This window comes from Macrosteles quadrilineatus, unplaced genomic scaffold (genome assembly GCF_028750875.1).
Source record: "Macrosteles quadrilineatus isolate MER2022 unplaced genomic scaffold, UCM_ALF_1.0 Scaffold_41__1_contigs__length_1036756, whole genome shotgun sequence".
In the NCBI taxonomy this organism is placed as follows: domain Eukaryota; kingdom Metazoa; phylum Arthropoda; class Insecta; order Hemiptera; family Cicadellidae; genus Macrosteles; species Macrosteles quadrilineatus.
Genome location: NW_026542634.1, coordinates 954,133 through 979,950, shown reverse-complemented (window position 1 = coordinate 979,950; position 25,818 = coordinate 954,133). Strand labels below are relative to the sequence as shown.

Below are 25,818 nucleotides of genomic sequence, written 5' to 3'. Positions count from 1 at the left end.
AGGCCCGATTTCTTCGATAATGTTTTATGTTTGTAATATTGAATTTATACCCAAAACTGTGAAATTTACACTGAACAGAGCCACATAAAAAGTATTTTTGATTGTATATTGTTCCGAGTTTGTTTCCAAGCAACTCTAATTATTTATAAAATTAGATCTAACTAATGGTTATAAAAACACACCTTAAAATTTCCAAGTTTTCATATATGAGTTTTTAAAGAAAATGTGAAACTTCCGAATAACTCAGCTTTAATGATTGTTTAGTGTAAAATCTTTTTACCCCTGTTTTTCGTAATTCCATCCTTACAACCTCGCTTCAGAGGAATAAACAAGCCTGTGAGAGTTGACGATGTTCGCGGAATAATTTAAACAACATTGTTTTTATCAGACAATGAACATCCAATTCCTAACTGTCAACTGGTTAGGAGGAGAATACTCGACTTTTAATAACCATTTATTTACATGTTTTTCGTTCATTTCTGTTTATATCGCAAATAGCGCTGTCAATATAGGATGAAATGTATTTAATGAGTACGATCACTTCTCTGCAGTACTGGATTTTATCCCGATATAGGCTTTGATGATTTGTTGAACTTTATTCCAAGTTTTTCTACTGTACTGTATATACTTGTGTATTTTTAACTCATTATAGGAATAATGCCAATGGAACTTCTTTCGACGTGTTAAATAAGTCTGCGTTGGCGTTGGGCAATTCAAAAACTCGGAACGTTTAAAAAAGCAATCTGAAAATGAATTGATGTGAATCAATAGTCACAATGAATTGTGTTAATATTCGGTTGCAGTAAACAGCTGAATGTTAAACTAATCTCAAAACTCTATGTGATTTTAATATGAATAATACTGACTACTCGTTCTTTGTCTGACCATTTCCCTGATTACTCTCGAAATTGTGAATAAAACTTCTTATTGCTCATGTAGAGTGATTTCTTCGTTTCAGAGTTAGCTATAGCTATAGATTACCGATAACCTTATCAGAGAATCTTGGATGGGTTTATCTTCTTCAAGAGAATGAACAGGACAGTATTTGTCCGAATTAGGAATTAATGCAAAAGGTTATCTTTTTTATCTCTTTATTATCACTACCTCATCCATGGTCAGTGTGTTTCGGAGTTAGCTATACGTTACGATAACCTTATCAGAGAAACTGGCATGGGTTTATCTTATTCAGTAGTATGATCAGGACATAGGTAGTGTTTATCCGAATTAGGAATTAATGCAGAAGGTTTTCTTTTTTTATCTCTTTATTATCAGTGTATATCAGGAAGCTTTCTTCTCACTCTTTTAGGCCGGGGCCACACGACGCGGATCATCCGCGCGGACGGACCACGCGGATCATCCGCGCGGACGGACCACGCGGATGATCCGCGTGGTCCGACAACACATTGAATCAAATGAGAGTGGCCACACGGGGCGATCCTAAGCCGCCTGGGCGGATTGTCCACGCCATGTCGCGGATTGTCCGCGCGATCATAAGCCGGTTGGAGGGGATGACACACGTAGTCTTATGAGAGTGGCCACACGATACGGATTGTCCGCGCGGTTGGAGCTCATTTTCAAGCATTTGTAGTGGTTTTTTATAGTTTTTTCTTGTGCATTTCGGTTTAAAGGTGTAAAATGTTCGATACAGACAAATCAATAGAAGAAATATAATGTGGGATTTCTCATGTTGTACATTTCTCATGAGTATATCTTCATTAGTTATATACGGTCAAAGCAATTGAAGTAGCTCGTCAAACGATGCTATCTACATGCGATAGTAACAGAAAAAGACTCCGAACTATGGTTTCGCATGTGCTCGTAAAAGGTTTGGAACACAAATGGTTTATCGGTTATGAAATGATGGACCCAATGATTTCGGTTAACCTAGGCTCTAGCTCACCACACGCTTCTAATGCACAAACTAACATACGTGTTTCTTCCATAACTACAACGAGAACGAGTGAATTAAACCATGTTAGAATCTCAGTACGTAGGCTGGGAAACCTCAACCGGAAGCGGTTCATCCGCTCCGTGTGGCCGGGACATCGTCGCGCGGCTTATGATCGTACGATCATAAGCCGCGCGGACGATCCGCCTCGTGTGGCCCCGGCCTTAGCAGGAGTTTTTCTTTCTTATCTCTTGTTAATCTGTGTACGTAGAATGAGAACGCCTCAACTGCTGCAGTTTTTTATCTCTTCAGTTTCGTGTTTATGGTCGATATAATATGTATAGACAAAGAGCAGCCTAACTGGGGTTTTGCTCTTATCTACTGTTTCATAATATATTCTATACTATACCTACGTACTATACTAATCTATACTATATTCATACTATATTATATACTGTTTCATACGTTATATTCTTATATTCCGAATCTAGCCTCTACCTTCTCTGATTCATCACTATCATATGTTCAGAATTTAAATAGGAGTCCTGTGCAGTTATTGGTCCTAACTTACCCAAAGAGGGTTTACAGTTTGAGAAAGATGTCCCCAGAAACAGCTTCTTTGTAATTCATTCATTCATATGGAACTTTGTGGTCACTCCAAGCTCATCAAAAGCCTACTGTTGTGACGTCACCACAGTAAAAAGTATTCTAGGTCTGTCTCTATCTTTCGCTCTCTCATGTTCTCAATGTTTCATCTGTATGTTTACGACGTAAAGAGTTTACGTTCTACCCGTTTGATGGGCAGTCGACGTCGCCGTCCTCACTTAACGATGTTGTTTGTGATATTCAATTAAATAGGCGTCGTGGCGACGGGTAGCGTCGTTGCCGACGGGAGGGGGTAGGCTGCTGGGGGAGGGCAAACAACCCTTTCTGATAAACAGAGACAGGCAATAGCTCAACGCTCAACCGCTAGTTGAATAAGACCTTGTTAAAACCGACGACAAAGTGGTGTTATTGTTCTTCACTGCCGTGAAAGGACAAATATGTTGCATTTGGCATCTCTACTGGCAAAGAAAATATCCCTCGTTTAGAAAAGATTGTTTTAGTCAAAGAGTGGGTATAACGAATTGATGTAAAATTCAATTTGGGGGAGGGGTTGAATATGGTGCTTTTCAGAATCATGCCTTGGTTTGAAACCAAAGACTTGAAACTGCAAAGTTTCAATTGCCTAAGAAATACATTTGTTAAACCTTTTCGAGGGGGGTTACATCTAAAAGGCCACTTTGCAACAATATTTCGGGTATTATAACTCAATGTCATTAATTTTGCTTAATGTTATTAAGTATCTACTTCTTAAGTGATGTGCTTACGATGCTGCAGTATGATGTGGCGATTTATAAAAATGTTATAAATAGTTTTCCAGCAGTTTTCGACACAGGCCTATGTATTAATTTCAAAAAGAAAAATGAAAATACGATGTACTGTAAAAACTTAAATACAAATTCACAAATTCTAATCTTAGATGAGCCTAGATCGAATAGTGAAGGGGTGTTTTATACACTCGTACAACATACTGTATTTTTTCAAGATCCTATGATGTTTAAATTGCAAAACTTTAAAACCGCACAAATCATTGTAGTTGGTCCATCTTTAATTAAAGTCTATTCAAACTAGGGTTTGTACGAGGACTGGCGCCCTTCCTAATCGTAGAGCATGCTTGTCACGCCAAAGGAACTACTTCATAGCTTAAAGAGTAATTTATATTGAAAACTGGCATGGCGTGAGCGGTGTGGCGCGAATCGCATATGCAATATGCGCCAACCTTGCATGCAAGCGGACAACGGTTCACAGTCTTAATCGCGTTCGTTCATGTTACAGCTTAAATTACCTCTTTCTACAATTACTTAACTATTTCTCCCGACTATTACAAGTATTAAAATTACATTCTCTTCTCGAAATGTAAGATTCTTCAGGGATTCTGTATGTGGAAGGTCCCATAGCTCCGATTAGCTAGAAATCCGATGTACATTTAGTTTTAATAGCTCCGAATAGTCTAAATAGTATACAGCTCTGATAACTGAATTGAGACAGTTGTTCCATAAGTTCCGAAGATAGAATTATTCCCATAGATCCGACGATTTTTTTAACACAAAACTCCGATGAAATTTCAAAATATCCTCTTAGGTCCCAGGTCCGAGCGAAGCGAAGGGTACAGTGGGGGTAGTCAAACAGTGCGAGTACACGCCTTGTTTTTTATAATGTACATCTGCTATGTCTCATTCAGTGAAGGAAAAACTGGTATTTTCGCACCAACGTCTATTATTCGCGTCTCTTCGACACGCTTACTAAAACCGCATCGTTTTCTAATATTGTCAAACCAATCTAATGTGGATCACTTTGTGTGTATGTGGGAATTATGTAATCTTTTTGCCGGTACTTTTTTGTCATGTGGTATATCGTACTGATACATCTTCCTATGAGGATTGTCTCATCTTTCTGCTCTTCCTTTGTGCCAGAAGAGTTTTACATTGGTGGCGGCCCTCTGGCACTTCCTACTCCCCCTCGTCCGCTCGCCGTCGGTTGCCGTCCCCCGATGACCGTGTGATGTGTTATCCTTGATGAGGGGCCTCGCCGGCCAAATGTTATGGTGGGAGGGGGGTCCTGTGACCTTCGTCAAGTTCAGTGGACTCTGAACCAACAGGCGTACCACCACCACGCCACTACTTCTGTCTGGCCGGGCCATTGCTGCCACCACAACCACTGCATATCTACAATACATCTACAACCACAACCAAACCAAACCATATTCTGCATGGAATTAGTCCTGTGTACGACGTTTTATCCAATAAAAAAGGTCTTTGTAAAATGTAATTTGTTGAAATAAATTATTCATATTATACATATATATTTATAAATATTTAAATTTAGTAATCAGTATTTAACACAATAGTTTTACAGCATTACCGATTACAAACCACTCAAATCACATATGGTATATTAGGTAAGGCGAATAAGTTATTTGCTTTTGTTTTTTGTTATATATTTTTCAACTACAGTATGCGCATTATTAATTTGCATCGTGTGTGATAACAATATGTTAAGCACTCTCCTCACAGAATTTAAATATTTAGTTGGTATATTCTGCCAGTCCATAGTCTGGAATTGACAATTAATGTTTGTACATACTAAGTTTTGGCCAGTTTAACCGTATAGAATTCATAGTTTCTGGAATTTTCTGAAAGTTTACAGTCTGGAATTCGTAGTTTTTGAAATGTGTTGAAAGTTTGTCATGGTTTCTGGAATGTGCTGAAAGTTGACACTTTGGAATTCACAGTGCATGTTCTGTATAGATATGTACATCCACTTGTTCCACTGTTTTTTCTGTGGCATTAACCTCGCAGTGTTGGTACTGTATTGAGAGATGAAGTATGAAGAGCGCAAGTGGCCGTGTAGTTCGTATATTCTGCCAGCACAGTCTGGAATTGACAACTAATGTTTGTATATACTAAGATTTGGCCAGTTAACCGTATAGAATTTGTAGTTTCTGGAATTTTCTGAAAGTTTACAGTCTGGAATTCGTAGTTTTTGAAATGTGTTGAAAGTTTAGTCTGGAATTCATGGTTTCTGGAATGTGCTTAAAGTTGACACTTTGGAATTCACAGTGCATGTTCTGTATATATATGCACATCCACTTGTTCCACTGTTGTTTTTTTCTGTGGCATTAACCTCGCAGTGTTGGTACTGTTGAGAGATGAAGTATGAAGAGCGCAAGTGGCCGTCATCAACGATATGATATGTGGTATGCCAGCATGAGTTTAGACTTGAGTATGAGTAGCCAGGACAAATGAGTAAAGCTAATGAGGCGGCTGTAGAGACGCTGATTTACAGTTCACCTGTCACTTCGCGTTTAAACATGGCTTAACTCTCAGTCCCGTCGCCGTCAGTGACAATGTTACACGATGGGTCCGTCTTCAGTTTATTGGCAATGTAGTTTCAGACGAATGATCGCGTGTGATTTCAAAATAGTGTTATATTTACAATCCAAAGACATTATTCACGTGCAATGAGCAAAGCTTAGTTAGAATAAATATTTTGGGAGTCGTGCCAAGTGCAAAAAGCCACATGAATACATAACTGGTGGTCCATGATCACGTCAAATTGAAATCAAGTCAGTGGAAAATCTCAATGATGTGAGGTCGTCACTGTTTGAGAGTAGTCTATGTAAAAGCAGGCTAATGTGTAGGGAAAGAATTTCAGCGTGTAAGGTAAACTTATTTGAAATGTCCTTATATACAATATTATAGGGACAGTCTATAATTTTTTACGACTTAATTAAAAGAATACAAAGTGTCTTTAAGTTTTCAAGTTGTTTCAAAATAAGACCATGAATGAAACAACATACAAACATTTGTATACACGTAGATACAGATAACAATTCAAATCAATGCTCCATTTACTAAAAAAAACAAAAAACAGTGAAATACACACTACAGCAACTGTGGACGATTACAATACACTACAATAACATAATATTTCCTTAATACATACATATCCCCCCAACCAAAAGTTAGTTACAGTATTGGCATATTATGTCCAAGCGATTCTCTTTCGAGCTGTAAATCATTTACAAAGTGGAACATTTATTTTGTTCTTGAGCCCACTCTCACCACTAGTGACTGTTTTTATTGTCGTGCGGCGTCCCTTCCATCCCCAAGGTCAGTTTTTAGGAGGTTTGGGTCGTTAGGTCTGCACAGAACCACCATTTTCACTCCAGACACACTCCAATAGTTCAGTGTATGAATTTCATTGTTTATACTTATCCGAACAATTATAATACTGCCGGGAAGTGTGCCTCATAGAAAACATTATTCTGGACCACCATAAGAGGGAAACGTAACATTGACCATCAGTATACTTATTCAATGGTTGTAGTGGTCTATTGCTCTAATAGCAATTTCGAAAATGCTAAATAACTTCGATATTGTGGGCAATTTTGAAATGCTCAAATGGACAGTATACTAAATCACTGCAGTATCGCTGCAGTAAATTCATGACTATCATTAGCCATTTTACTGATATACTGTGAAATGGTCAAATATATACAAAATACAATAATAAAATAAGGGATGTGATGCATTATAGCTTAACAATAGGCCTACACGAAAATGTCACTAACAATGAATTGACAAAAATTTAATTTCTAAGCATAATAAATAATTTGCAATAAACAAAAATATGAAATGTTGATTCAAAACATGTTAGGTGTAAATAATTCTCTTTTCCCAATTATGTAGCGCCTACCTCGTTGGGCGCTCGTTGTAATTTCTAAGCATAGTAAATAATTTGTAATAAACACAAATACGAAAATGTTGATTCAAAACATGTTAGGTGTCAATAATTCCCTTTTCCCCAATTATGTAGCGCCTACCTCGTTAGGCGCTCGTTGTAATTTCTAAGCATAGTAAATAATTTGTAATAAACACAAATACGAAAATGTTGATTCAAAACATGTTAGGTGTCAATAATTCCCTTTTCCCCAATTATGTAGCGCCTACCTCTTCGCGCGCTCGTGGACATTCGGATTTACTAGTCTGACTGTAACCCAAAAGAGCCCTTCCTGATCCTCATAAATCATCGTGACCACTTAAACATTTAAAAATCACCAAAAAAACCATTATGGTTTAACAACAGCCAGATAGAAGCGCTGTAGTGACATATTGATCTAATATCTGACTCTAATATCTAGTTGTAATTTGAATATGTAAAATTTGACCATAATGTGAACGAGATATCAATTTGTTTATATTTTAAAACTTTTTACTAAGAATGTTGTGGTCGTTGAAACCCTTGAACACTTTGTGGCAACCTCGCCAATTGGAGCGCCTGCAATCCCTCCGAACACCGATAGAAAGCATTCATGCCTGCATGTCACAGGTTTAGGAGTTGAAGGCGCTAATTGTACACTTGATTCAGCCACTGTCGCTTATTTACTACTTCATTGCTTTGATTGATGCTAAGTAATTTTGTGCATTTTTTGTCCTTTACTTTGCATCTAAAACATGATAGATATGACTTAATTTCAATTGACAAATATATTGTGCCTTAGTAACATTTACTATGACTTCTGGGTACTTATTAGATATTCCATGTATATTGGCCAGCAGCAGCGAATTTTTAATTAAAATAAAACAAAGTTAAATGGGACAATCACAAAATGTGTTGCTGTCATCTTTGATTGTATCCTTAAATCCTTTTATCCTTGGAATGTTTAAGTTATCTACAAATACTGTTTTGGGTTAGGGTTTCTTGGTGTGTTTAGAACCAAGGATTACCTAAACTCGAGTTGTTGTATTTTGTTTATTGTTACGTACAACTTTTAAAGTTGTTGTGATTTAGTGAAAAATGTCCACAATATTTATTTTGCTGATTCACAATTTTTGTTACAGGAGATCAGAGAGCTCCTCAATGACTTCCCAGTGACCAAGATCACGGTGACATCCGGGGCAGGTTCCTCGATGGCCAGGGCGGAGCTGGAGGATCCGGAGATGCTGGAAGAGTGGGACCGTGACAGGACGTTCCTTCTGCGTGGACAGTGTGTACCCGTGTGTCCTGCAGCGACAGAGATGATGTTATGTGTGGCAAACCTACCTCTGGACTATACGGAGGAACAGTTCAATGCTCTAGTCAAATCATGTGGGGAAGTCAAACGCAGCTTCCTCATGATAAGCGAAAAGACTGGTACGTCACAGAACAGATTCAATGCTTTTTGTCTTTTGGTTCATTCTCTGATTGGTTCATTTTCACCTAAATGAAATTTTCAAATTTTATAATGTTTCCTATTTGTTACAAAAGATAATAATACTATGTTCGCTGTTACTATAAAGATTTATAATTTTTACTCTCAATTGGGAAAAGGAAGGTTTCAATTTGAGAACGACTTCTTCAGTATGAACAGCTTATGTAAAATAATCCATAGCGCCACATATCCACTAATCCATAACCAGAACTATTATGGGTCACTAATCCATAGCTGTTCTATGGATGAACGAAAGTTTGTTCTCTTTTCTTAAGCTTATCCCAGTTAATATATTTGAAATATTTTTAACCTTATTTAAGAAGATTATATAGCGAAATAAGTCCTGAAAGAAGTTTAGTAAGTTCTAACAGAAATGTAGTAAAGAATTTTTTTTTAAAATTACCTTTCAAAAAATTACTTAAGATTCAGTTTAAGAATGTTTGTCTAGGAGCTGTAGACCACTTTTTTATACCACATCCTACTCTACACTAGTCTCTAGTTCGGAACTGTTAAACACATTATTTCAGTCTAAATGTGTGTTTTTGATAGAGGGTTTGGTATCATCACATACCCGTAGCTAAATCCATTGGTGATTGGCCGGATTTGAATCCTGACCTTGGGATAGAAGCCCTGCTCTACCAAGCTAGACCTGCTCTCTCCCCCAAACATTAAAAACTAACACAACTATACAGGGTAGTATTAGTCAGCTTCTCAATGAATTTGGACATAAGTTTATTTTGGTGCCATTCAAAGCTCTTTCAGGACAATTTTGGCAAACCCTTCTATTATTTATCAGCCAATGAGATAGAGGACAGACAATTCTGTCTTTTGAGCTACATACAAAAGTGATAAAACATTAAAGCCAATAAATGCAAAGGCTGAGCACATTGATGATATCTAAACTGTCTGAGTTGGACCAGAATCAAGCAAGTCTGGCAATGTTGTCGTAAAAGAATGGGGTCCCTGTTGTTCATTCTAGGTTTACTGCTTTCTTTATTATCTGTAGCAAAAGTATTTATTACTGAAAACTTTGTTCAGGACTGTCAACAGAAACATCAAATGGAGTTCAAAAATAGTAAAATAAAGTTGCTATATTATGTTTTTGATATTTTTTTTTATATACTGTGAAAACTCATTTACTGTATAGCTGTGTAACTCAGTGGTTTTAGTATTCACCTAGTAATCAAAAGGTTACTGTTTCGATCCTGAGAAAAGTGTGTAGCTTTTTGACGGCTCGAAACTGGACCCAGCTGTTCCTGATCATTGGGCTTTCAATAAATGGTCTTGACTAATAACACACCTGGTCTAAGTCACTAACAAAGCTACACTAGGCATAACACTCCATTCTACACTCATCCATCACTCATATTTGGGTTAAAATGTCCATATGTGGCGTCCTCACTCCCCATCTCAAATGATAATGATAATAATAACTCTTGCTATTTCATCTATTTTTTAAACAAATGTAGTTTTTTGAAATTTGTTCATTGAAACTAAGTCAGTATGGTTCAAGCCTAGTTGTGTGTTAACAAATCTGAATAACTTCTTGGTCATTTTTATAAAAAAATTTCTTTTACAAATTAATTGCAAAATTCCTAGGGCCAACTTTACAAGATTTTTCTTTAGAAACCTTGGGTGCAAAACTGTTTTGCAATATCGATATTTTGGATGCATTCATCTTCCTATTTACACCAATTTCATTTTCTAGGAGAAAGCAAAGGTTACGGGTTTGTTGAGTACAAGAGTAGAGAAATTTCACTACCAGCAAAGAATGTCCTCGACAGGCAACAGATCAACAACCATACGCTTGTCTGTGATTGGCTGGACTCGAGCCACGTTACATTTGAATCACTCCACTCCAAGTGCCTGTTTGTAGACCGTCTTCCAAAAAACTTCCGTGACATGAGTGAATTTCGCAAGATATTTTCATCGATTGTCAACCCTCCATATTGCCAAGTAAGTTTTATAGGCTCTTTAATCATGTGTTGTCATGCTGTATTTATGCTAATTATGAATAGTTGTTGTAAAGGAACTGCTTTAAGGATAAAAAATAATTTTTATCAGAGTACCCAGACTCAAGCGTGAAAACCATAAAATTGTGAATGAGCCGTGAATCACTAGCAGTAAATTTTGCTGTGAAAACTTCCGATCCTCATTTTCATGAAATTTTTTATACTTAAAATGCTAAATTAATTTTTAAAAAAATTCTAAAAACGGAAATAAAGATTTATTTTATTTTATGGTTTTACCTAAAAGATAAATTCATTTTAAACAAAATTCTAAAAACGGAAATAACAATTTCTTACATTTTATCGCCTTTTAAAATCCCTACTTTTAAATATTCAATTAAATTTTGAAGACTTTGAGATATTATTTCTGGAAAATGGTTAATTTTACTTGTAAAAGTTTTCTGTGATAAATAGACTGGGTTATTGGAATTGTGGTCGTTAAAGGGACATCAATAATGATCTCCCCCAATCACTGCAATCTTGAGGATTTCCAATTGTGCAATCTTATAAACACAATCGCAAAAATTGAAGCTTGGTTCGGCAAAATTTTCTGACTTTGTGCCTGATGATCACTTGAGCTTTAGCGGCTAGTATCTTAACTTAGTCTGGGATCGGAATCACATCAGATCAAATTCCAATCTGAAGACTGGAATCGTCGACAACATCGCTGCTGTGTCCCTACACTGCTCCCTTTGTCTCCGAGGTACACAACAACTCGGTGATGAGATGTCACTGTGATTCTACATGTACCAGGCTTAAGACAGTTAACTTTTACCAACTTCACAAAAAAAAGCAAACATGACTGGAAAATTCTGATTGAACAGTAGATTTCATTTTTAAGTTTTAACGGTTGGCTCAATTCTGGAGCCAGATACAATTTGTCATTGGTTTCTCAATGAATGTAAGAATGACGCTATTTAACAAAAATATCGTTATTTGATACTAATATGACTTGAGTTTAGACTGTTCTCTTACACAAATTTTTAAACATTTGCCAATGGGATAAAAAAAACACAAAATTGAATTATTTTGAAAACAAATATGTAATTTCTAGAAAGTATAAATAATCAGCCTCTTCAATATGACTTAATTTACTTTATTAGCTTTTGAGTGTCAATGGAAACAGATAACCAACAAATCCCTAGCTCTATAGGTTGATGTCTTTGTTTTCAGATTGCCCTGAAGCATGGGTGTCCGCAGGATTGGGGGCTTGTAGAGTATAGTAACTGGGAAGACGCAGAGGCTGCGCAGACTTCACTCAATGGGTACAATCTGCACGGTGAAAACATCAGGATCAGTTATTACATTCCTGGAGTGCGGGCTATCAACCTCTATCTGCAGCTGCTTAATGATGCGGTCAGTGCAAACTAATCGGCAACTTTTGACTTATTTACATTAGTTCCAAAATAGAACATAAAGAGCCTATACTAAGTGTGTCATATGAGTCTGTCAATGGCTCTAACTTCCTCAAGTCTTCCCATTCTTCTTGTTTTTTATGTTTTATGTTAATTTTTGTTTTTTTAATACTGTGAAAAACTCATATACAGTAGACCCTCTTATCTGGAACTTTTAACCGGACATCGGTTTAACCGGACTACACTCGGCAAAATTATCAGCACATTGGTTTAACCGGACTAGATCGGCAGGAAGTGGGCAGCAGTACTGAAACGACTGTTCTCATGGGAAAGATTTGTGACCAGTGATCAAGTTGTCTAAATACAATGCTCTCCTAAATTTAAGTCCAAATTTTTGTTTTTACTTTTGATTGGTGTGTATCTACAGTTTTTCATATTTATAACATTAGGCTGAAATGTATCTAAGGCACAGGTTGAACTGCATTCCAAAATTAATCTTTAGGCTGTTATCAAAGGTGCATGGACCACAGTTTTTATGCAGTGAAAGAACTTTTTACAAGGTAATTGTTTGTGAAGATTGTTTGTGGGCTTCACTCACATTTATTTGAGTATGTATCTATGGAATCAAAGTCCGACAATTTGCGGAACTCGAAAAACCTCCCGCTTCCTCTGGGTAGGAAAAAACTATTTTTATCCTGCACACGGGTCGAACGCCTAATTAGGACTGCTGGAGCAGTTGAACTTGGAGGTGGACGGGCAGGGGTGGGGGTACATTGTTGATTGGAAATAAGCCATTCACGTCCCCTGGCCTAATCTCCTAGTTTATCTAGAAGTTCGTCTTTAACAACTTTTTAATACACCGTACTAATATCCACCAATGGTTGTGAGAGTGGCTCTTCATCGCTTCAATCGCCGTGAATAGCAACTCTGCCGATCCATTTCCTCCAATCCAACTTCTTGTATAGAATTTTAGATGACCCCATTCAACAATATGGTTTGTTTCCAAAACATGATCGCATATCCATACTTATCTTTATTTATAACTTTTTTCATGTGCACATTTATTCACACTTTGGTATACAAGTTTGACCCACGTAACTTCTGCCACAAGAACAAGGAATTTTGTAAATTAGATTTTTTGTGTTTCGTTGCTCGTTATCAGGTTTTAATTAGGTGACACAACTGTAAGTGTTATCTTTATTTTAAAAAACGGTTCTTATATTTAGCACTCATATGCCTTAGTTTTTCAAAAGTATTCTTTAAATACGGAATACATACAATAATCAGGGGTTTTATCTTGGTCCTGGGATCTTTTGGGCTATTGACTTTATTTAAATTCTTTAAGGCCAGTTGTAGAGATGTGTTTTATGTTTATATTTTCTTTCTAGTTCTGTTTTAATCATTCATCTGTACTACGGATAGATTCAGCCTGTTAGATAAAACCGATGGCTAGGGTGGTCTTAACGTTTGTTTGGGTGGTTGAAGGAAAAGTTGAGGCATAGCAGTAGGTTTCCTGAAAACACTAATACTAGTGCGGCAACCATGTGACTGTTTCTGGACTAATACTGGTCTAGAAACGGTAATTTATTGTATTTTTCTAATTCAATTGTTTCCTTGAATTTTAAAAGTCTATCTATCTATTTTATTTTTTTTTTTATTTTGACGTTTATGTTTTCTTTATCAAATTAAAATAACCTGAATTTTTTATTATTAATTGTTTTCAGGAACCTAAGGGAAGATCTACTGGGCTACTTCCTGAACCAACTGGTCAAGCCATCGTGCAAAATCTTCAAAACCTTTTCAAACAGAATCCTATTTGTGAGTACCTATAGTTAATTATTCCTTTGATATTAAATTTGAAATCTTAGCTTATGCATGATGTGATCCTAGAAGTTGCATTCATATGGAAATTGAAATCTGAATATAAGAAAGTTGTGTCATCTAGAACAGTTGTTTTTTTCAAACGCCCTAATTACAAGTTGGATAACGTGTTAACTAAGTCCTTACCCCTCAATATGTTTGTCAGGTTAGTATTCTTTTTAACAACACTTAGGATCAAACTGTATGTTTGTTTGTCCAAAATATTTATTAAATTATGAGTTTTAATTTTCATTTATGGTTTCAGTTGCACAAAACCTGCAAAGTATAATTGCCAGTCAAATACAAGCGGCTCACAGTGGTGAAATGCCTCCAGACCCTAAAAGGGCATCTCCCTTAGTTACTATGCCGGGTAAGTACAGCATAAAAACTTTCTAAAACATTGCTTAGTATGTTTAATTATTTTCAATGCTGAGGTAAATGTTTTACTACTCATATTTTGGTGATTGTTTGATCAGGGCTGCTTTTATAAATTGGCCCGGACCCCAAGAGGTTTTAGGTTTTTTGGGGGCACAAAGAGGAGACAAATTTAACCTCAGGGTAGGTGGAGAGAAGCGCAATTATCTCTCACTTTCATAGTGCATCACTTGCAAACCTTGGGCCTGTGTTTAATTAATTTGTAAAAAATGTGTGCGTTACGATCAAATACCAACCGTAGGTAAAGGGGCCTCACGATGTGCTTGTTAAACACTCACATTGTGGAGTAAGCATTTTGTGTGGACATTGATCAAACTGAATACATCGTGGGTATAACATATTGGCTCAATTGCTCAAGTGAACACTTTTTCTCAGAACATTTTTGTAGCAAGTGTTTGTATTTTAAATCCATCCTGAGCTGTGCATATTTTTCAATTTTGTACAAATTCCTAATTTATTTCAACAAACCTAATGTGCATGTTCAGACAAGGAATTTTAAGTGCACCAATTCCTAAATATTTCAGGCTCTTAAGTGGTCAAATAAAGGTATCTATTGATGATTCAAGCATATCTATTAATCACTTTATTATTTAGACTTAAAACAACAAACAATTTTGATTCCCTCCCATTAACATGTTAGTAGACTTAGCTAACAACATCATATTGCAATATTAATAACTTTTTCTGATGATCTCACTCATTCTGATTGCTACAAAATAGTTGATGGTTTGTTTAGAATTTTTTCATTGTGATAAAAATAGCTGCTTTGTTATTAATGAGCTTCAGTGAAGGTGGCAGCCTCCAAATAGGTATTGATATCTGTATTTAAGTTTCCTATTTATCCTCATCCAGGAATCAGAAAAATGGGTGACTACACATCTATTCAATCTAGCCTCAACTGACTAACTTATATATTTGTTTTGTGTTGTTTGTTTTTACCTGATGCCACTGATATTAAATGGTAAGTTAAGGAGAACTTTTATTGTTCAGTAATTAGATATTTGTTTACAGATCCAGTCAGGAAACCGATTTATTCTCCATCAGGAACAGAGCTTCGAAAATCTCCCACCATCCCACCACCGCCACCACCAGGGCCTAGTCCACCGTTGTTCCTCAAGCCCACCCCTCCCCCACCGACCAAGGTATTTAGTCTTATATAACTAAATATATAATCTTAAAGATATATATAGATTCAGATTAAGTCATATTCAACATATTATAAATTATCACCTTGAAAGTTGTTAACAGCCAGTATCTTTACTCTAATAGTCCTATTTTACCTACAGATACCATTGCTGCCAAATCCGTCGATGGCTCCCCCACCCTCGAGAAGGTTAAGTCTCAGTCCCCCTGCTGGAGAAGTTGCTCCGCCTCTGCCTGTCGAAGAGGAACCCTCCCCCAGCTACTGGGCGGGACTACTGGGACAGCTAAGAGGGGGTCCTCCTACACCCGTCTCCTTCCCTGTACCTCCTCCCGAACCACCGAGTCACCCCTACAACATGCCTCCTCCCAATTTCATTCGAGAGCATGCTCCTAATATGCCCGTAGAGTTGCACCAGAGTCTCATAAGTCTCCTCAGTAATCCTCAGAACCTACAACAGATCTTAACCAATTTACATTCCCTGGGTCAACCAGCCTCAGCCACACCTACCTTCACGTATCCTGGCATCAACCCGATGGATCCGTCCTGGCCAGTAGCCCCGCCTCTACCTCGCTCTCTACTCACAGTTTCTCCCAAACCTGTCAATTTGCCACCTCCGGTGTTCCCCACATGGGCTCCTACGTTCCTTCCCCCCTCCCCTCAACCTGTGTTCACTCCCTTCGGATCTCCGGGCATCATTTGGTCACAGGCCTCACCCATGGTCTCTCCGCAGCCTAACCCTATGATGACTCCTATCGGTCAGAAGAGGAGGTTGTTACCCTCGCCCGAGCCTAGTCCAGAAGGAAACTACATTGGTCAACATTCTCAGGGACTTGGCGGACATTATGCCGATTCCTACTTCAAGAGAAAGAAGAAGAACTGATTTATTTTAAGTGAATTTCGCGTTTAGGGGAGAAGTTATTATTTTAATTGTACATATACTTTTATGTACCTCAAATTTACAGTCAGGTGCTTTGCTGCCCACAAGAGTCAGACAACTGTTTAAAGCCTTAATATCTCATGATCTCGAGTTATTATTAATTTAAGTAACAGCTAGATTCAGCTGTGACGTTATAGGCATTAACTAGATCCTATTAAGTAAGTGCCTTCCTCATTTGTGATCATTACAACTCGTGTAATAGGATTTTATTGTTATTATTTTTTACGGTTTGACGTTTGTCTTAAGTTTATTTATTGTGAGAAATAAATTTAAAGTTTTGTTACAGAAGGTGGGATCGGTATTATTTTTGCCTTTATCGATCACAGTACTTCAACTTTGATCAGTCTTATACTTCTTCTGTTTCTGTCATTTAGGGAATGGGGAGGTACAGGTTTTGATGGTACATGGGGCTCAGAATGTAAGAAATCAGCTTTTGTCGTGCTTAAAATATATTTTTATAAATATTGCTATCCTCAAATCAGCATGACTTAGTTTTCCATAAGTGTACTATATTTGATAATTATTTATATAAATATATTCGATTATAGGCTATACATATAAATATATATATATTCATACAAATGTCTGGAGCTGCCTTATTGAGCACAATGGTGCATGACATTCGTAAATTTTACTCACCGAGGCTATATAAAAAGCTATAATATTAATAATACTCAATCACTAGGCCTCGAATAATCTCAATCTAAAGCACAACACATTGCTTATCGTGAGAAATGAATTGTGTGCAAAGCCTTTACTGTATAAACATATGCCTTAAGCCTGCAGTGTGTTAGTATCATCTATTATTTTTATTCTTAAAAGTCTGTTTATTTTCCTTCCGTTACTTGTTCTTTTTCTGTCCAGGTGTTTGTTAATTTCTTTTACGTTCCTTATTTTAATTAGCCTATTTATTCTTTTATCATGACAGTGTTATTATTTATTTCCTGTTGTATTTTGTTTTAACTTTTTTGCTCGATCAGTTTTATTTTAGATTTTAATTACTGGTTCAAACTGCAAGCATAAATATTAATCAGTGTGGTTCTGATCACACCATTATTTGTATGAAGAAATACTTTGTACTTAATTGTATGCAATGTTGTGGAATACTTATAAATCAGGATCATGGCATTTTCAATCTTTGCTACATTGGTCATGCCCAATCACTGAAATGTATTGTAAATCGATCCAATTCGGTGTTGATATTGTTTTATAACGTATATGTATAATATGTGTACTTTAATCATTGATGTTTATTCAAGATTTTTCATTTGATTTTTAACCATAATAAACATAAAAACTCTTGTATTATTAAGAAATTTTGCAATGATTGTGATATCAGTTTCATCTCTTGCAAAATCGACACTCTAGATTCCCAATAATCTAAACCACAAATTATTTTAATTAATAGTTTAAATATTATTTTCACTGGTCGAGGGATAAACATTCATAAAGGGTTGGCAAGAGGCTAGTCTGCTATTGCCATTTGTTTGGATTAATGGGTATCTAGATTGTATATTTATCTTTTTTGATGGAATAGCCTAAGTAAAAAATAGTGTTATATTATTTTACAGTTTAAATAAATGCATGGTTCTGAAGTTAGGTCATGCTTCCAAGAAACTTTAAATTGTATAAAAGTAAAAATATATATATTTTTCTTAGAATAACTCTCTTTTTGTAGCTTTACTATTTTCGTACTACATATTATAATATACTATAAACATTATGATAGTAATATTGACTCTAAGTGATATTGTATTCATCATATAAGCATTTTAAGTATTTTTTGAGTGATGTCAAGTTTGTTCTGTTGTTTTTTAAATGTGTTTTGCCGCACTATAAAATGAGTGCAAGGATTTATACCAGATTCATTTACAACCCCTTAACTGCCCTTGTTATTTGTATCACCCGTTAGCTCTAACTGATTTCTAATTTCCAAACCAAGATATTACATTAGTACTAAATTTCAACTTAGGTTAGTTGCTTTCAAAGTGATATCTTATTTATGACCATTATTCTTGCACATTCTTACACTATCCACATAATTAAAACCGTATAGTTGGGGATCAAAGATACAAAACCTGGTTCTTGCTGTCTACAAGAAACGTTACAAAGACTGTTAAGGGGTTAAAAAATTGTTCAGGGAATTTTTTTTCTGGTCCCTAAATATAATTGCAAAGAGTTGTTTTAGAAAGCCTGAGTTATAATAATAAGCTGTTCATAATTTCATCTCACCGTCCAGTTTTATTTTATTTAGAAAACTAGCTCATTTGTTTTTTTCTTCAGAGCACATTACAAGGCAATGGAATTTGATCCATCCAAGTTTTCCTAGATTTATGATTTGTTGGAAAAAATTAACATATTGCATGTCTGCCCTTATCACTGTGAGCAGTTTATCCATAAGTATAGCATTGAGCTCAATCTTAATAGATGTAATTATGTACTACCTTTTTCTAAACTAAATGGGTATGGTGATATGAATTTTCTAAATGTGCACTTAAATGCTGTTGACATTATTTTTAATCTAAATATCATATATAACAAGGTACTTTTTTCCATCATTTAACTCTCTTTATCTGTTAGTGATTTTCCCATATAGAGAATAAGCTATTACCGTAGGTCACATGGTAAGACCTGGACCCGGGACTGATTTACTTTATCCTTTTAATGTTTCCAGTAGAACAAAAAATCCATCCAAATTAATTTATATGAATGCGTGTCCGTTAGCACGGTAGAGTGAAAATCACCTGATTGAAATTTGATGCAAACAAGTAAACCTACAACAGAGATTATGAGGAGTAAAAATTGGTCTATCGTATTTTTAACTAAAACATAAAATTTCTAGTTTTCTTTCTAGACCACTTTGTAGAGATTAAAAAAACCATGTTGTAAATTGAAGCGTTGTGGTATGGCGTTGAAGAGTGGGAGTGATCGGCAGACTTCGGGAGTGATCAGAAAGAGTAGGTAGTGATTGGCAGGGTAGGGAGTGAATAGCAGACACTTGGAGTGATTGACAAATGCACTAAAATTAGCAGTATTTTCGTAAGGTTCCAAAATAACAGCTGTTTTTAGAAGCTGTTCAGTTATCAGGCACCACCAAAGGTATTGAACTGCAAGCGTGCAGTATTAAGTGCATTAGCAAGCAGGGCCGCGTTAAGGGTCAGTGGAGCCCCTGGGCAAACCCAAAAACAGTGTCCCCATTTTTTTCTAGTGCGGGCAGGCGGCGTCTACACCGTTCTTGGGTTTTTTGCTCCGACAGCGCAAAACACAATTTAAGGGAAAATCACAACTCAATCCAACTTAAAGACTTTTTTATTTCTTGTTTAAAATACATACCCAAATTTTTAAAAAATTAGAGAATAAACCGAATTTTGGAGTTTCAGTACCTATAAATACAATAATTAAAACCAAACTTATCTTCTAATGCAGGCTAGGGCAAGAACATGTTACAAGCCACAAAAAGAACAAATATTTTTTTGAACAAATAATGTACTTTTCTTTCTTAAAACGAGGACACGAGGGAATTTAAATATTATTCAAGATCAAAAGTCAACACCATACCTCAGAAAAATAAATGATTAAAGCTTGGAGCAATACAATAATATGCACAAATCATAGTGTAGCCTATATGCATCAAATAACTGTAGTAGGGAGGGACCAAAATGTATGTTGTATACTAACTTAAAAGTTGAACATTTGGAAGTTGAATACATATTGTGTAAAACTTAAACGATGCTTTAATATTTTAGAATACACTATTATTACTGAATAAGGTTACACTTAGTGTAGGTATATTAAAATTTACTGGTAAACTGCAAGAAATGTTTAGAACATAAATAGATTGAAGACTTATTTGCTCACCGTATCTTTTATATTTATGTAATTGAAATATTTCCTTGTATCGTAAATGTACATAATAGTTTGTTTTAGTTTTTTTTTTTACAATTCAGAAAATCATTATCACTTCGTAAGTGCTTTCTGTGTAATATTTTTGCTACCACTATCCTTTTGTATCTGTTCTATTTGAATGCATATTTCATTTACCGTTTTATTTTGCTTATGTCATATTATTTTGTTGAATACAGATAAATATTAGTTGGTAAAAAATAACCATATTTTTATTTTCACCTCTTCAAATCTTGTCTGTCAATAAAAGGTGCAATGTGGCCACCTGGCTAACCATCAACACCACTCATGTTCTAACCTATATATTTAAACTTTCATTGAAGTCTTTCCTTAAAAATGGTTTTGTGGTTTAGTTAATCTTCCAACTATACAATTCAATCAGACTTATTTCTTAAATTTATCTGTCTTTACATTATGACTGGAGAACAAAGGTAAGTCCTAGTTTGCCACCAGCGGGCAAGACTATAAGAAGTGCCTGAAAAATACAGAAAATATATACGTCTAATAACACCTGCAATAATATATTTACACTTATACTGTTGACTTACAAGACGGTAAATACATGTAAAAGTTGGTAAGTGGTGATCGATTTCGATTGGACACTCCAATAATCATCAGACCCAATAGGCGATCTGATGATGATTGGAGTGTCCAATCGAAATCGATCACCACTTACCAACTTTTACATGTATTTACCGTCTTGTAAGTCAACAGTATAAGTGTATATATATTATTGCAAGTGTTATTAGACGTATATATTTTCTGTATTTTTCAGGTAATTTAATAAAACGTACGATGCTAATCAAGAAGTTATTCTATAAGAAGTGGCACTTATTTACACTACTTACTTAGTAGCCACTTTCTACTTTCTAAGCAACATATTTGAGGATTCTTACAGCTACTATTCTCACTACTAGAATAAATTGATTCTAGGGTATCGTTCTGGATAAGTGTTACTCATTGGATTCTAATGACAATAGATGTGTGCTAATATTTAACTATATTAGCTGTTAAATACAGGTGCTGCTATACAGGTCGCAATCTTCCTCCCTTGTTCATATACCTAACCTTTGAGAAAAACAGTGACTGCAAGTTGCAAGGCTCTAAATCTTGTCTATTGAAATTCTACCCCCTGAAAACACAAAGTTTAGAGAGAATATTTTCCTCGAATCAAAGTCACGTTTTAAAGAATAATTTTATGCACAAAAGTAATTGTAAAAGATTGGATAACCTAGCCTGTATACAAATTTAGAGGTTGGTTTACACAAGTATACAAGTAGATAGATTGGGGGGCAACTGTCAGGGTTGTACATTTTAAATTGAACTGAGAGGATGGAAAATTGGATTTGCTCTGATTAAATTCACAATTATAACAGGATACATTGACTTCCACTGCTGATTTATTTAACTTCTAATGACCAACTCGAATGGTCATAATTGTAACCCCCTTCCTTCTTTGGCTGTGACTAGTTTCTAAGTCTCTTTTTTTGTCTTTAGGCAACCCATTTACTGTAGCAAACTGACGATGGATGATTTTTACGTGTTAGCAAAACATAGGTCTTTAAAACTATACAGGGTGGCTGGTCATAAGTTTTGCAACATTTTTTGAGAGTAAGTACAAAGTAAATGAAGTTTGATGATGCATGTAAGAGGTTCCAAGTCTAAAAATTAGCTCTGCAAAGAATTATTTTAAGATTTTGAATAATACCGTAACCATGTTTTTAAACAATACAGCAGTTTCTCAATTACTTGTGAATTGAATTGAGTAGATGATGTCATTTTTGTGTTCTACATTAAATTTTGAATAAGAATGATATTAAACGATAGGGAATCAATAGTAAAAACTCTATTGTAAATAAATAGTTCCAAAGATTAAAATTAAGATTTATGATAAAAATTTAAAAAAAAAACCATTAGTCTATAGCATTTTTCTACACCCTGTGTACAAGAAGGTATGTTGAAAAATATGCCATTTTATAAGCTTTCCAACCATATGCTACACTACACTATTTAGCCAAAGTTCCCTGTTTTCTAGTATTCAAACCATCATTAAAACAAACAAAAGCAGATCTAAACCTCAAGACAAGGTAAAAGTTATAGGGGCACCCAAATGCTAAATCTGGCCCTGTCCATCCTTGGTCAAATCTGTATACTACCAGCAAGTGGTAGCCATTGAGCAAATTAGAGACAAAATTACAATTTTAGCATTTGCATGTTGATTTGAAAAGGGGTCATACATTACATTGGTTTTTGTGTATGTTGTTATTGCTTGTTGACTAATGGTCATACTACTAATTGTACAAACTGACTATTAAATAAGCATAAATAGCTCTCAATGCAAATTTCAATTCTTATCTTAATGTTCTCCTAACAAAGTAGGTAAACAATTCCATCCGCTTCTAGAATAAGCAAAAAGAATCAAGGGAACCATGTTTCTGATGCTCCAAATACTTTAGTCATCTAATAGCTGAGAAGAGATAAGAAAAAAAGTCTTTGGACTCCAGGCAAATCACAGTCCCCAACCTGACTGTCAATTCCTATTTGGAAGACTGCAAATGTGACGGTAGGATATAAATTACGCCATTTCTTGTATTTTTGCAAGATATTTGATGTTATTTCCAATAAACAAGTAAAATATGCAAGACATTTTAAGTAGGTAACAAGGAAAGTATGTTAGTAGCAGTAAATAAAGTAAAGTGAGTAAATAACTTAAAATCTTTAGTGAAAACAAAACATTAATAAATCAGACCAACATTTACAGGATAATTCAATTTACTAAATCCCATTTCATTCATTGCACGAAAACAACCAATGAAACCTACTCAGTACTATCATCGATTAAACCAACAGAGTATCCTTCGTTTGTGCTCCAACAGAAACAAAGATATGGAGCAATCGAGATGGACAAAGTCAGCAACACAGTAGCGAGATGACGAGACCAGAGATCGGGAAACGTAGCAACCACAGTGCTCTATCGGCCATCATGATGGTGATGCGGCAATGACTTCGTAAACAAATAATTCATACAGGGAACAGTCATTCTCTCTTAACCAGAATACTAAAAGATGTTAAACACCAAATACACATTACTTTATAAATGTAATTTAACCAAGCTTGATAATATACAATGAATGTTACCTTATTTAAAAAAAGATTCTTATGAAAAATTAATGACAAAATTAATATGTTATTCTTTGGGCATTGCCCCCCCAATGAAACAGCTGGTCTCAATTCTTACTAGAAACCTTGGGTCAGGGGTGCCCATCCCCCCAAGCTTACCATAACCCCCCCCCTCCCCAAATTCGTTGTTTAACCCATGCCGGGAGGTCTGGGGGCTTAGTTATAATGGTAGGGGGAGGGGGTCGCCAACCTTTTTTTACGTTACGCTGCAAATTTACGGGAATTTAAGCTTTAGAATCATACTTTTGTTTTTTTTTATCCGATTTAAATGGACAATTTTGCTCTAGTAGCAAACTATTTGTTAGTTTAATTTTACTATTAAAAAAACTACTTTGAGTTGTATTTTCATAAAATAGCTGGTCAGTTTGCTTCCGGTAACCCAATTATATTTTAATGGCACCATAGTTAATCATCCTAAACATCTCATATAGTTTACATTTGATACTGCACCAACAATTATTTTCATAGAAATGTCAAAGACAAGTCATCAGGAGCAGTTGAAAGAAGTAGATAGCTTAAATTATGATACAACCAAAAGTCCTTTAGTAGCACTGTTTTTAATTTAATGTATGAATAATTTATTAGTAGAATCATCTATTTGTATTTTCAGTAAAATTACTTTACGTTTAGTAAATAAGTAACATAAAGTATAATGGTAGGCATAGTAAAGTAGTCAAGTAAGTTAAGGGGTTTAGATTTCCCGTTAGCTTATCCACAGGCCTTTAGCATGGCACATGGATTGGTTAAGCAGTGAGAGTAATTTTGATAATTTATTGGGAAGGAAGATCACAAAAAATGCAATAACTTTAAAACCGCAATTTTTACAGCAATAGGGCCTGTGTAATTTCTATTGGAGTTAAAAAAGACTATAACACGCACACAATTTGAATCAAAATTGGCCATGTAGTTTTTTAAAATCCAATTTTCCAATGGTGGAAGGAAAATACATAGGTGTGCTATTCCCGTCATTTGATGACGTCACCCAGATTGCAAACAAAAAATCTGCTGATGTATTGCCATATAAGTATATATTTGTTTTGATTGGATTGATATTGTTTTTATAATATTTCTAAATGATAAAATGGTTTTTGCAATCTGAGTGACGTCAGCATATGACGGGAATAGCACACATATGTATTTTCCCTCCACAATGCAATTTTCCGTGAATTAATAGGTTTTTAAGAGGGAAAACCACAAAAGCTGCAATAACTTTTGAACCATAATTTTTACAGCAATAAGGGTTATACCATTTTGTTCAGAGTCAAAAAGTATAACATGTTAATTTTTAATCAAAATCATTTGGGCCAATTCTGAGAAAATTTTATTTGTCCATTATTTTATAGGGGTTTATGGAAAATCATCATTAAAAATCCAAATAAAAAAACACCTGGAGGGACAATGGATTACCTAACCTACATACCAAATTTCATTAAAATAGGACATGGAACACAGGTGTGGTCTGTAGCTCCATAAACATCCATACTTACATCACTTCGAAAACCACTTTTTTTTTGTATCTGGGGAACCCAAAACTCAAACTCGAAAATGTTTACATAAACAATTCTTTCACCATATTAACTTGTAGCCCAGAAAGTAAAAGTTATGTCAAAAAGTTTGAGATACTTTGAGATATATTGTAAAAATAGCAAGCAAAATGATTATCATAATAATGGTTTTTATGAATAAAGTATACAGGGTGATTTGTACTCAGTGTGACAACATTTTTTTGATGTAAGTACAAAGTAAATGAAGTGTGATGATGCATATCAAATGTTCCAAGTCTCAAAATTAGCGTCCCAAAAAATTATTTTATGTTTTTCAAAAATAACCATGCTTTTAAACTTAATACAGCGATTTCTCAATTACCTGTATATGGATTTGAGTAGATAATGTCATTTTCGTGTTCTACATTAAATTTTGAACAAGAATAATGGAAAATGACGGAGGATCAGTTGTAAAAACTCCATTGTAAATAGATTCAAAGATAAAAATTAAGATATTTGATAACAATTTTAAAAACAATGGTCTATTGCATTTTTCACACCCTGTATACAAGAAAGTGTCAGAATATGCTAAAAACTGCGCCATTTTATAAGCTTTCCAACCATATGCTACACTATTGAGGTTTAGATATTTTTTTGCTTGTTTTAGTGGTTTGAATATACCAGAAAACAGGGAACTTTTTTACTGTTTTTACTGTTCAAGCTGAATCAAAAATACAACTTTTGCTTAATACATGCCGACTTTCTATGTTTTAAATGTTAAAGACACCATGCTTTGTAGTCTTCAAACCATTAAAGCGTACATAAGC

General features: G+C 35.2%; 1 protein-coding gene across 1 annotated transcript; it reads left to right on the top strand.

Moving 5' to 3' along the window:
- The first annotated feature begins 4,334 nt into the window (after window positions 1-4,334).
- LOC129005888 (ribonucleoprotein PTB-binding 1-like) lies at window positions 4,335-16,712 on the top strand. Its single transcript, XM_054434923.1, has 8 exons — window positions 4,335-4,487; window positions 8,335-8,626; window positions 10,393-10,640; window positions 11,867-12,049; window positions 13,773-13,866; window positions 14,174-14,278; window positions 15,355-15,485; window positions 15,630-16,712. Exons 1-8 carry the CDS (start codon window positions 4,335-4,337, stop codon window positions 16,365-16,367), a joined length of 1,944 nt encoding a protein of 647 aa, XP_054290898.1. The 3' UTR covers window positions 16,368-16,712.
- Window positions 16,713-25,818: the final 9,106 nt, after the last annotated feature.

Coding starts and splice junctions, on each gene's coding strand:
- LOC129005888 (XM_054434923.1), top strand. CDS start 4,335: ATGTGGTATATCGTACTGATACATCTTCCTATGAGGATTGTCTCATCT. Junction 13,867..14,173: donor TTTCAAACAGAATCCTATTT/GTGAGTACCTAT, acceptor TTATGGTTTCAG/TTGCACAAAACCTGCAAAGT. Junction 15,486..15,629: donor CCCCTCCCCCACCGACCAAG/GTATTTAGTCTT, acceptor TTTTACCTACAG/ATACCATTGCTGCCAAATCC.